This window comes from Canis lupus, chromosome 18 (assembly GCF_011100685.1).
Source record: "Canis lupus familiaris isolate Mischka breed German Shepherd chromosome 18, alternate assembly UU_Cfam_GSD_1.0, whole genome shotgun sequence".
NCBI lineage: Eukaryota > Metazoa > Chordata > Mammalia > Carnivora > Canidae > Canis > Canis lupus.
This window is the reverse complement of record NC_049239.1, coordinates 38,282,078-38,295,272: the sequence shown is the minus strand read 5'-3', so window position 1 is coordinate 38,295,272 and position 13,195 is coordinate 38,282,078. Positions and strand designations below refer to the sequence as shown.

Here is a 13,195-nt window from a genome sequence, read left to right as displayed (position 1 = left end):
GTTTACCACATCTAGGAAGGAGAAAGCTCTTACATAAACTGTCTCATTTCCTACAGAATAAATTTGAGATGTTGCTGCCTCCTGGCAAAGCTATAAATTTGCAACAAGCACAACTCAAGCCCCAGTTTTTATCTGAGATTTCTGTCTTTCTCACCCAGCGGGTCCCAGTACATTTCCATTTCTCCTTTGAGTTCTGGGTTCTCAGCACTTATATGCTGCCCTGATGGCAAATTCTACCTAGTAACAGACTCCACAGTATTTAGAGGGTAGGTGGTCACTTTCTCAGCCACCACTGCCTTTAGTGGGGACCTGCTCATGCCCAAGACATTGCCTCTAAATAAAGGCATCACTCCTTTCCATCTTTATTTCAGCCGGAAGAGCTTCCTCTTCATATTCCCAGACTGGAGCTGCTTTTTATGCTTCTTAATGCTGTGTCTCTAGGGGCCCAGCAAAGACCAGTACCTCTGCCCCCTGTTCCTCATGACACCATTGCTCCTGACTCTCCTCTGCTTTGGATTTCTGTTAAGTGCTGTTACATGCTCTCTTGGGGCACTAGAAATATCTGCTTGCTTACCTTCTGTATTACCTTGAAACTCAGAAACGCTTTAATATTTTTGCTTTTGAATATACAGTCAAACAAATTTGAGGTTCGTTACCCCCTTCTTACCATTACCCAGATTTTTAAAGTATTCACATCTCCTCCACACAGCTCTTGTGTTTTCAGGAACTTGGCCCTGAGCCTAACTCTAGAAATGGTCTGGTTTGTCTTAAGCTGGATAATCCATTCTCCCAGTAAAATGACCTAAGCTACTCCAAGTGAGGATGAATCTCAGGACTTTCACTTGCAAAGCTGGAGAAAAGAGCTCTTACTCCCTCTACTGGTTGTGAAAGAGACAGCATGAGGCTGGTAGCCATCCTACTGCCATAGAAGTACTTGCTAGAACTTGTATGGAAAAATAATTGGAGGACGCTCTATGTATTCCAAAGAATAACTGGCCAAATGAATTGAGAAATTTCTCTTTGAGAAATATATGTATGTATATGTATATGTGTATGTGTATGTATATGTGTGTATGCGTATAGTGCTCACAGGTGTGTGTGTGTGTGTGTGTGTGTGTGTATTGCTCACTGGTGGAAAAGCCTCATTCCTTCAAGGTAGATTTTATTTTTTCAAATAAAAATAGAAGTTACTCAGAGTAAATAGGTAGATGATCGGTTTGAGTAATAGTATTTCTCTGTGTTTCATTTCATTTTGTTTTGTTTTAAAGAAAACTCGTGAATGGCTTCCTTGCCTCTAAAACAGTGGTCCTGAATGCAGCATCTCTTCTTGAATAAATATTACCACTTACATTCACTGTAAGGAGAAAAAGTCTTCATCTCTTAATTGCATCTGATGAACACTGGCTTTTCTCTGACTTTTTAAATATATAGATTCTACTGATATCTCAAAATAGCCAATCTAAACGAGAGCATATTATAGCACTTGAACATTCTTTCTTAAGGGCTAATGCCTCAAGTATACTTTGTCAAATCACCAAGGCAGCCAGGAACAGTATTATATTGGCACCTGCATATGACATCATAGAGTGCAGCTAATGTTAAGGAGGATGTTTTAACAGAAGAACGAATACTTTGCTTAGTCTGGTCTCAACCAAACAGGGCAAGAAGCCTGATGGCTCCCTGTGTGGAACTCCCACGTAGCTTGGATATGCTGAAGATCTTGTCAACTGTTACCACTTCCTTGTAATTCTCAAAACCCCCTTATAATCCATTCCCGTGAAGGAGACATATGTGATCAAGTTTAACAAGAATCATTCTTTAAGAAGTCTAAAGATATTAAGTTGATCCTATTTTTAAAAATACCTCCAGTAAAGTAATTTTCCTCAGTAACTTAAACTCTAATTTTTTAAAATAAATAATCATGCACTTATTTTAAGACTATGGTAAGAAAGACATAGTGTAGATCTTGCCAATATTTCTTTTGAGAAAGCAGGACTCTTTCTGAAGCTTACTTGAGGTAGGACATGGGAAAGTCTGATTCATTAATAACTGAAAAACTTTTCTACAAATATACTTATGATGCTTTGAAGAGGAACAGATAATTAAATGGAGATTTTCTTTGGGGCTTGGCTTTCCTAATAGAAGCTAGAAATGATCAAATTATCCCTTATAAGCAGCTTTCTTGAGAGATAAAATGGCCATCTTGTTTGCCTTTTTGAGATAATTGTGAATTTGAGAAAAGTGTGTGTTTCATTTAAAAAAAAACAGCTTTATTGAGATATAATTGATATACAAAAGACCTGGACTTACTTAATATACACAATTTTATGAGTTTGTAGAAATGCATACATATGCAAAAGGAATTTTCAAGCGTCTAGAGGAGATCTGGTTTTTCACTTTGGGTAAACAGAGTGATGAAAACAATTTGAAGACATTTTGCCACCTTTTAAGATGATTCAATTATCTCAGTGCAAAAAAATAACATAAAATGAATGTTATGGGTGCAAATTAAGAGAAAAGTTAGTGAACAGGAGTCCCTCCTTTCAATTTCTTTTGATTAAAAAAAAGTGCCTACTGTATGGAAGTAAACAGGAGACTGGTTATGGATTTAATTGCAAACAGTGCCTAGTACATACCACAGGAAACAAAAGTTTGTCTCCAAACATGTCAGTAAGACATTAAAACTGAAAGCCATTTTATTTATCAATGATGTCAGTACTCAAAGTAGTGCACTTAACATCTACTTCCTCTTGAAAAAGAAGCACATGAAGAGAGATGCAGAGAGTTTAGGAGGGGCATTGGGATTCCTGACAGCGAGGATAATGCATTGGTATGGGAAAGTGAGTCACGGGGAAATGAGGAAGGCATGGAAAGGCCAAGTTATGAGGTGATGGGAGAGAAGACATGTGCAGGGCCATCACAAGAGTGAAAATGGGAGAAATTTGAGAAAACTGGCAATGAACTGAATGTGTGCATGTAGAAGATGCATCTGCAGAGGCACAAGTGGCCGGACACAACTCTAAATTTAAGTACCTGATTTTTAAAAAATAAGTACCTGATTTTTTAAAAATAAATCTACAAACTAAGAAATCTACAACCTAAGACTCCAAGCCTAGCCATGTAACGTCTAGAGGTTCATTCTCTTTACCTTCTCTATGTGCCTACTGAGCAGCAAAGCAGTAACAACACAGCACTCCTTCCTCTCCTGGTTTAAATTTTGCAGGGGATCTGCGGAGACTGCAGGCTCAGCTGGGATTACAGAGGGAAGAGTTTAGTGAAGCAGGGCTGACAATAGGTCTTGTCATCCTGCTCCCTGAAGATGCCCTTTGACAACTGTGTCAGGCAGAAAGCACAGACGAAGTGCTCAGGATGGAACTTGTGGCCCATGGCACTGATGCAGCGGCCGGTGATGGGCTGCCCACAGCCGTGGCAGAGTGTTCCTCGGCGCTGGTGGTAATGGAGCTCGCAGTACGGACGTCCATCCAGTTCAAAGAAGGAGCCAGAAGAAAAACTGCTGAAGCAGTCCTGGGGGAATGAGGCAAAGAAAAAGAAAAGGAATGCAGATGTCAAGTAGTAGAACGTCAGCAAAGTAAAACTTTCAGCCTTGAAATTCCCACCAGTTATGTGACAAACTAAGGTGAGAATATTACCTGCTTGCCAAAGAGAAGAGCAAATGCCCACAGTAGGTGCTGTTTTGTGCCTCCTCTAGCGAGCCCATGTTAATCCCTCACCCCAAGCTGTGAACCCTCTTCCCAGTTGCTGTTCTGCCCCTCAGAAAGGAAGACCCTTGACTCTTCCTAAATCCAAGAGATCAGCGAGTATACAGACCCCACACACAAAGCATTCTGGGTGCCAGACGGTGTCCATGGCCGAGAGGTAGTTTTCCAACACTGGGCGGTTGCAGCCACCACACTTGGGTGAGAACATGGCTAAGAAATCCTTCCGGCAGTATGGCTTTTTGTCCTTCTCATGAAAGCCTGGAGAGGTACAATCAACAGTTCATTGTGGGGTGACACCTTCCACCAAGTTGGAGGCTGAGAAGAGGCCAATGATTTCAACTCTCCCAAACTCAGCATCCTCATATTCAATACCAACCTCAACAGCTCATCATAAGAAACACAAGGAAGGAAGGAAGGAAGGAAGGAACGAACGAACGAACGAACGAACGAATGGACAGGAGGCAATGGGAGACAGGTGCATTAGTGCTGGGCCTGGTGTCTATTCCTGCTTGACGCCTTTGCCCTGCACAGCTCTGGCCCAGGCCTTGGCGTGGCCAGTCTCACCTTATGATTCAGAAATCAGCTCAGAGGTGCCTCTTACCAGCCCATATCTATCAGTTCATCTTTTTAAAGAATCATCTTTCTAGCATTTACCATGATCTAAAACCATCTCTGTGGTCTGTATTCCCACACTGGAGGAGCATTAGCTCTGAAGCTAGATACTGTTGGTCTTGCCATATTATAACTCTAGAACCTAAAACAGCACCTGGAGAAAAGGGCTTAATCTTTAAAAAGAAAGGGCTACAAAATAATAATTTACAAATGGATGTAAGATTCTAAATGTAACGACTGAAACCATGCAAAGACTTGAGTCAAAACTGAATGGGTTCCTCTTTAACCTGGCAATGAGAACACTGTGGCTCAAAATTTAAAAGCAAGTTAAAAGTCAATAAATTTAGCTCCATTAAAAATATATATGAATGACTTTGTACATGACCAAAAAGCAGCATAAGCAAAGCCAAGACAAGGCACACACTGAAGAAAAAATTTGCCAATTATATCTCAGAAAAGGGGGTGGGTTAATAAAGTAAATAAGTTAAAATACATCATGAGGAAATCGAAACAGCCAGCCAAATCAAGGATATGGAACATCTTACAGGACACAGGTTCCGGTTTCTTGGCAAATTATTGGTATCAAAAAATAGGAAAGAGAGGATCATTACAGGACTTTTAAATTTTGAGAGGTAAAATGGTCAAATGCAAGGCATATGCTTTGCTTGGATGAAACTGATTCAAACAGACTGATTCAAATGACATGATTTACAAATTTGAGAAGTTTTTTTATATGGGTTTTATATGATAATGAGGAATTAATAATTTCATTAGGTGTGAAGGGAGTTATGTTAAAAAAAAAAAAAAGTCCTGACTAATCAGTTAAAGATGGTGCATGTTGAAGTATTCAATGGTGGCATAAGATTTCTATGACTTGCTTTTAAATATTCCAGCAAGAAAAAGGGATAGAAAGGGAGGTGGAGGTTAGAGGAAATTAGTTTGGCAAAATTAGTTTGGATAATTGGCAAAGCCAGGCAGGAAGCAATTTCCATAAATAAAATAGTAGTCAATTTGTTAATGTGTGAAGGCTTTCTCTTTAATACTGGACATCTTTACAGTTGGGCTCATGTTAGAAAACCCCTGACTGGAGCCTTACACATCCTATGTCCAGATAAAAGAGGATGAGAAACCCAAGGTGACTATTTTTTAAACTCTTTAAAATAAGTCATCCTCACAACAGAGACAAATAGCATAAGACAAAATACTTTTGGTAGTCATATGTTCAACATGAGTAAATCATGAAACTCAAAAGAAAAAAGTAAAGTTCATTTTTTTTCTTTTAAAAAGTAAAGTTCTAATTTTTGTTAACTTGTAGTTTAATTTCTAATTTTAGCTAACTAGTAAAAACAGTGTTAAATAAGTCTACCCAATACTGGAAAATCCATGGAATGATTCACATATTTATATATTCCCAGGGGATAAAGTTAAATGTTAGTATTCTTTTGGAAAATCATCTGGTAATATGTATCAAAATTTTTTTTAAAAGATACAGATATCTTTCTCCTGGGAATGAATCAAAATAATCAAAAGAAAATATTGCATTTACAGATATTCACTGGGGGGATTCCTGGTTGGCTCAGTGGTTGAGTGTCTGTCTTTGGCTCAGGGCATGATCCCGGGGTCCTGGGATCGAGTCCCACATCAGGCTCCCCAGAGGGACCCTGTTTCTCCTTCTTCCTATGTCTCTGCCTCTATCTCTGTGTCTCTTATGAATAAATAAAAATCTTTTAAAAAACGAAAAACAAAAAGGATATTCACTGCAGTGCTATTAACATACAAGAAGTAATCTAAATATACTGTTATGAACACAGTTTACAATATTTGGAACTGTAAATAAAGCCTCAATGAATATACTTAAACACATAATTTTTAATAATTTGTCTAGATAAAGGAATAATGGAATGATTGATATTAATGGAATAATAATGGAATAATTGATATTATTAAAATTATTATTATAAAATTATGAAGCCACATGAGGAAATGCTTAAGTGATAAAAAGGAATTTTAGGTACACCTAAGTTATGTATGCATAAATATTAACAAATGGAGAAAAATATGAACAGGGAATTTTTTTATTTTTATTTTTTTTAAAGATTTTATTTATTTCTTCATGAGAGACACAGAGAGTAGTGAGAGACACACACAGGCAGAGGGAGAAGCAGGCTCTATGCAGGGAGCCTGATGTGGGACTCGATCCCGGGTCTCCAAGATCACACCCTGGGCTGAAGGCGGCACTAAACTGCTGAGCCACCCGGGCTGCCCAGGGAAATTTTTTTATGTTGCATTAGGTTAACAAGTTAATAAGTTAAAAGTGAAGATTTCTGCAAGATTTTTTAAATTGTCTTTACATTTAAAAAAGAAAAATATAATAAACCAATTCATCTTCAAACATTTAAGTAATGTATGCCCTTAGCTTTGAAAATCACTTCTCCCAGATTCCCAGATGGTTTGGTCCTACATGTACCTGAAAGTCCCGCAAGAACAACTGACCCAATCACCCTATCTCAAACAGCACCCTGTCTACCACCCCCTCTCCTGCATATAGAGTAAATTATGAGTGGCTTATAAGTATAGAGTAAGTTGGTTAATTAATTGACTAGTTTTGATCATTATCTGTCCTCTCACTAGAATATATGCACCATGAGGGTGGGAAGTTTGGGTTTTTTCACTACATCCCTAGTACCTAGAGCAGTACCTGACACATAGGTGGTAGTTGCTCAATAAATATTTACTGAATGAGGAGACATATGAACAATGATACAACAGCACAATCGAGACCATCAGCTCCACAAGTAATGTAATTTAGAGTCTCTCTAGGCCTAACAACAATATGTGTAAATAGGTGAACTTTTCTGTAAGGGACTCTCCTTAGCACTTATCAGGAGAGCCTGCCTAACATGAAGATGGCTATTAGAAATCTCATTTATGCAGCATTTGCTTTGTACTGGTTCCAACTGACAGCTCTACCTGCAGTATAAATTGAAATTAAATCCTCTACCGCAATGCTCCCATCTTACAAATGAGAAAAGGGAGGCTTAGAGAAATTACATATAACAAACTAGTCAGCAAGGGATCTGATGTTCATACCTGGGCCTAACTGCAAAGCCTAACTTCAATGTCATGCCCCTAATTTAAGTGCATCCTGGTGTTGACCTCTCTGTGGGGACTGAGCATCAGTTGAGCCCAAGTATCATAACCCAGAAGCTTTGTCAATATGAGAGCTCCACCTGCACCCCCCACTTAAAGAGAATGTAAACAAAGCATGCACAGTGGATTGAAAAGCGACCCACCCCAGAAACATTATTTCTAGGAACCCATCTTGATAGTAGCAGCCAGATCCAAAAAGGCAATAGGAGCAGCCAGAGATTGGGACCCAAGTCATGTAACTACAGTTTTTCTGTTATCTGATCACTTTTTGATATCCCTTGCTTTGTTCAACTATGCTGTCTTTGAAGAGCAGACAATTGAATCAGCTTCTGAGGCCTATAGATCTAAGAATCTAAACTAATAATTCTATAAGCTTTCCTATGTTCTTCTAAAGCCCTGAGACACAGAAGAACTCACTTTACTTTTTCTACCTTATCAAAGAATGTCTAGAGTCCAATCAAGTACAACTGAATGCAGGAAGGCCTGCCACTTCAGAAAAACAAGCCAGCACCCACAACCATACTCCTTGCTTTTGTGTAGCACGGTATTTCTCAAACTTTAGCATGCATCCAGCATCTGGAGAGCTTGTCAATATGCAGATTGTTTGGCCCCAGCCCCAGCGTTTCTGATTCAGTAGATCTGGGGTGGGGCTCAAGAATTTGCATTTATGCTCTATAAAGCAAGTGACATCAAACTGAACTTGCCTTTAAGTAGGTGTTACTTGAGAAAATTGTAAGACATGGCAACTGACCTAGGAATGACCCTCATCTAGGCATTTGCAGGGTAGCTGGTCTCCAGAATGACACAGCAGGGAAGGAACAGCCTCTGCCGCCACTAGGGTGAGTCTCAGGAGAGGAATCAAAAGCAATCAGCCAAACTTGCTGTGATGCCCTTGCATTTAGTGATCCAATAAACTGAGAAAGTTTCAGCAGTTACTTTCCTGGAGGCTCTCTTTGGGGCCAATTACCTCTGGAGGACGGATGAGAAACACTAACAATTAAAAGTGCCACAGGGAGAGAGAGAGGTATTTATACTCTGGTGAGGCTCTTAGCCACAGGGGAAATTAGGGAGCACCTGCATGTCCTGGATAATGAACAATTTAAAAAGAAAGACGCAAGCACTGAGGACCTGGTCCCTAGGGGAGGATGCGAAAGCCTGAAATGCTTAGAAACTTGAGCCTTAAAGAGGAATTTTCTTATCTGAAACAAAAATGCAGATGAATTTAATTTCCCAGAAGGCTCAGTGGTTAAGCTCTCATTATAGAAACTCTGTGTATGACTATGTGATTTGGGGTGAGGCCAGGTGCCACCTAATTAAAGGACCAACCATATGGCAGGAGACCCATTTACAGAAAGCAAAGGATAAAAAACAAAAATATAATCTAGGAAGAGCTTTTGCTTAATAAACGGCATTCTTTTGTCAGGTGTCTCAATAAATGTTTTAAGCATGGCCTGATGAGGACATGAAGTCATAAATGACCTAATCTGCCCTATTTCAAGGGGGGCTGAAGTCATCAATAATGAGTATTAGCTACCTTCATGGGGCTTTCTGGTCATCCTATGGATAGGATAACTTCTTTTGTATCTAACTTACATGCCTTCTGGAAATATGTCTGTATTCTATTGCTCTGGTCTCAGGCAACTTCCACATCATAATCATCTGTGGGCAGTATTCACTAGCTGACTGTTCTACTCAACTAACTCTCATGCTTCTTTGGCTACCAGTACTATATACATTTACTGTGACACACTTTAATATGATTTAGATTAAATCTCAATAAAAAATCCTGCTTAACTAAAGTACAATCTAGAAATGAAATACCTAATGATTTGTGAAAAGCACTGACCAAGCTTCACTGAACAAGCAAATCACTACAAAGTACTTTGCTGGTGGATTATGTCAGTGCTACTATATCTGGGTCTATTGTCAATAAAGTGTACCCTGTGGGTGCCAAGAAAGTAAAGCAGAAGAACTGAGTCTCTGTCAGGGGGCAGTGGTGATGATGTAGAAACAACCTACAGAACTTGCAGAAATGGGACCTGAATTTCAGTTCCAACTCTGACTTTCTAGCCATGTAACTTTAAGAAAATTATGTTACCTCCCTGAGGCTCAGTGTTTCCATCTATAACCAAGAAAATGTGGGATAAAAATACCCTCACAAGACTGTGGTGGGGATTAAGGGAATAATAGCTAGGAATATGCATAATAACATGCCTGACATTTAGATGAGTCTCTGTGCTGGTGAAGGGCAGGATACATGGGATTATTTCCACTCCCTCTTGAAATACCGCCAACACGACAGTTAAAGAATTATTTAAAATAGAAGCACCCATAAGGAATAAAAGAAAAGGAGAGGAGATGCCATAGATGAGATATCAATAAAATCTTCCAAAATTGTAAGTAGGTCTAAGAGTGGTGACTAGCTTGGCAAACAAGAAAACCAAAGCCTGCATTTCTCCAGAAGGGAGGTGCAAGACAACTCAAGCAGGGGAGAACCATAGCATCAGAGGGGCTCAGAAAGTGAATGTACAAGATGGTCTTTAAGGTTGGAAACAAGATTGGCTGAAAGTCTGGAGAGCCGTTAAGATGATCAGACCCCCTCCTGCCATAAGATGCAGTGATTAATTCTAGAAATATCAAACCAGAGAGTCTCAGGCACTAAAAGACCTAAAATATTAATAGTCGGGGGTCTCCCAGCAAAATGGCTAGAGCATGCTACTTGAGTACCATACAGTTGAGTCCACCAGTCGACAAGTTCTGCTTATACCTGCAACACTTTTAGCGTTTCATTCTTAAATAGGAAAACAGGCAAACAAAGATTGGCAGCAGCTGGCAAAGACTAACGTAACAAGGTGTAAGGAACAGGATGTAACATGTCAAATTTCAAACTGAGCTTTAGGACACCCCTCAAAGTAGATAGCCACGAACTGTTTACATGATTAATGAACTCCTCACTCAGTCTAAGGAAATAAAACAGGAAGAGAGAAAGGAATATTGAGAGAGATATTTCTTTGGAGAAAGCTCTGGGTGCTTCACTCCCAAGAGGGATGAGGTATGGTATGGTTCCAGCTAATCTCAAGTCAAGAGAGGGATTCACTGGGGCCACTCAGAGTGCTGGATATGTGTCCCTAGCCATCAGTGGGATATAGTTGATGGTATTTGACTCACCCCTGGAGAAAGTCCCTGTGTGAGTCTGGCTGAACAGAGAGACACAGCTGTTAAGTGACTACAATCCCACTGAGTACAAGAAAAAAGTGCCACTTTCCCATGGTCTGTAAATGAAGCCGTGAGCGAGAGAGATACCCCAAAACACTGTAATCACTTCTGAGAGATCACCGGAGGGAACAACAAAAACTCCGCAAAACTGATCTGTGTGGAATGTATCCTTAAACGTGCCCAGCAGAAAATAGCTATAGCTAAGACAAGTGAAGGGTAATTGAGACTTTGAAGTTGGACCTGTACTGAATCCACAAAAGCATCCAAGAAGAAAAAAAAAAAGTTAAACATCTGCCAGGTCCAGAGAGCAAGACACAAATTTATGACGGTACTAGGCAGGTCAGGACCTTCGTGCCCTCCAGGCTCACCTTCCTCCCCCCCTGTCTCAAGGGGTCAAATATCAAGATGAGCAACAAGGTGAGGGTGGTGGATGCTAAAGGCAGGAAAGGACATATAGATGGTCTCCAGCTACATAAAAGGCCCAACCAGCGGAGCATGGTAGTCACTTCATCTTTTATTTATTTATCTATTTGTTAAGTGGTGGTCACTTTAAATAAGTTGGATACTTTAGCTATTACACAGACGGAATTACCCAAGGACTTAGTTTTGTGTTTTGTGTCTGAAACTGATTTAGGATTGTTTATTGAGAGTCATCGGAAAAGACATGGGACTGCCCAAGTTTTTATTTAGGAGAGAGGTAAATAGTTTCCCAACTGGGTTAATTCAAAAAGGACAGGAAAAAAACAAACAAAATGAAGAAGCTTTCTGATTCCAGGCGTGAGTCATACTTGTTCTGAACAAACATAAAAAGAAGTCAGAAAAAAAAAAAAATCAAGGTAATTAAGAAGAAAGAAGGGGGGAAAAAAAACTTCCAAAGAGAGAAAAACAGATTGCACAGAAAGGATCAGGAATAAGAACAAAATCCTAAAACCTTCTCAAGCATAGAAGCTGAAAGACAGTGAAGCAATGTCTTCAGAATTACAGGAGAAAATAGTTTCTTTTGCCTAGCATTCTATGGCCAGGCAACTTAAGGTAGACAACAGAATAACAATATTTTCAGATATTCAAGGTCTCAAAAGTATTACCTCCTATTCATTCTTTCCTAGGAGCTGTTCCATCCAAATAAAGGTAGTACCATGTATTAAAAAACTCGGGCATCCAGGAAACAAGGGTCCAAAGGAAAAAGGCAATCAAGCAGTAAAAGGAATTCCCATGAGAATGGCCCAGAATAAATGCTTCACAGCAGTCCTGAGGAGAAACCATTTCGGGCCGGGGCAGGAGGATGGAAGTCTCCTGGACGGATGTCTCCAAGACAAAACAAGCGGGACTGACCTACTACCAGATGTGGTTGACCTTTTGAGAATGATTTCACAGTTCTGTCAAATAAATTACAGCTAGGTACGATGAAAATTAAGCTAGTGAAAAAAGAAATCTAAATACTAACTTCAGGACAAAATTTATATGAAAAGAATACCATGAGAGGAATACTAATTTTTACTGGTCTCCATGTGCCAGGCACTGTTCTAGATACTGTACTGCTGCTGTACCCTAAAATCCTCATAATTACCCTGTAAGGTAACATTACAGGGTAGGAATTATTACTGCACCCATTTCACCCATGAGGAAAGCAATGTACGGAGGGGTTAAATGATTTGAATGATATCAGATAGCTAATAAATACCTCAGCCCAGACTTGAACCATGTAGCCTAAACTCTAAAATCTGTGCTCTATTGTAACCATAGTTTGCCACAAGGCTCAACAATGAACAATATTTTCATGGTTGTCAATCTTTACACATTGAACACTAGTCTGACCTATAATTATGAGCTGATTATATATATATATTGAGAGAATAGGGGGGAGGAAGTATGTTGGGGTAAGGTGGGGTAGTAAATCCTCATCTTTTCTGATAGAAAGTTAATACATGAATGAAAAAAAAAGAAAGTTAATACATAATGGTTAAAATTAGAAGGAAAAAAAGGTCAATCTATAGTAATATAAGTATATTCCTTAAAATACACAATAGCAGAAGGAAAAGCTGAAAACATTTGGAGAGGATAACTGGATTTGGGGGTAGAGAAAGGAAAAGCAAAGGACTGACCCTTTTCAATATTACCCTTAACATAATATTTGACCTTTTAAACTATGCAATTATATTTCCTTAAGAAACCAATTTAAACAAAATTTATAAATATTAGGGAAAGGTAAGGAGAGATGGCATCTAGTACTGAAATGGGCACTTGGCTGCTAGTGGCAGGAGCCAGGGGGATCCCTAGGTGGCTCAATGGTTTAGTGCCTGCCTTCGGCCCAGGGCATGGTCCTAGAGTCTTGGGATCCAGTCCCACATCAGGGTCCCTGCATGGAGCCTGCTTCTCTCTCTGCCTCTCTCTCCCTCTGTGTCTCTCATGAATAAATACATTAAAAGAAAAGAAAGAAGGAAAAAAAAAAAAAAAAGGAGCCAGGAACACCACAGCAGACTGAGGAAAAGTGCTGCTGG

At 39.5% G+C, this 13,195-nt stretch overlaps 1 protein-coding gene across 1 annotated transcript in view; it reads right to left on the bottom strand.

The window, feature by feature from the left end:
* Window positions 1–2,248: 2,248 nt before the first annotated feature.
* LPXN (leupaxin) overlaps window positions 2,249–13,195 on the bottom strand; it is a 35,381-nt gene continuing 24,434 nt past the window's right edge. The window contains exons 8-9 of the mRNA XM_038563189.1: window positions 3,829–3,977; window positions 2,249–3,525 (exon numbers count right to left, since the gene is read on the bottom strand). Of these exons, the coding sequence (XP_038419117.1) occupies window positions 3,256–3,525; window positions 3,829–3,977 (419 nt within the window). The 3' untranslated portion in view covers window positions 2,249–3,255. The remainder of the gene's footprint in view (window positions 3,526–3,828; window positions 3,978–13,195) is intronic.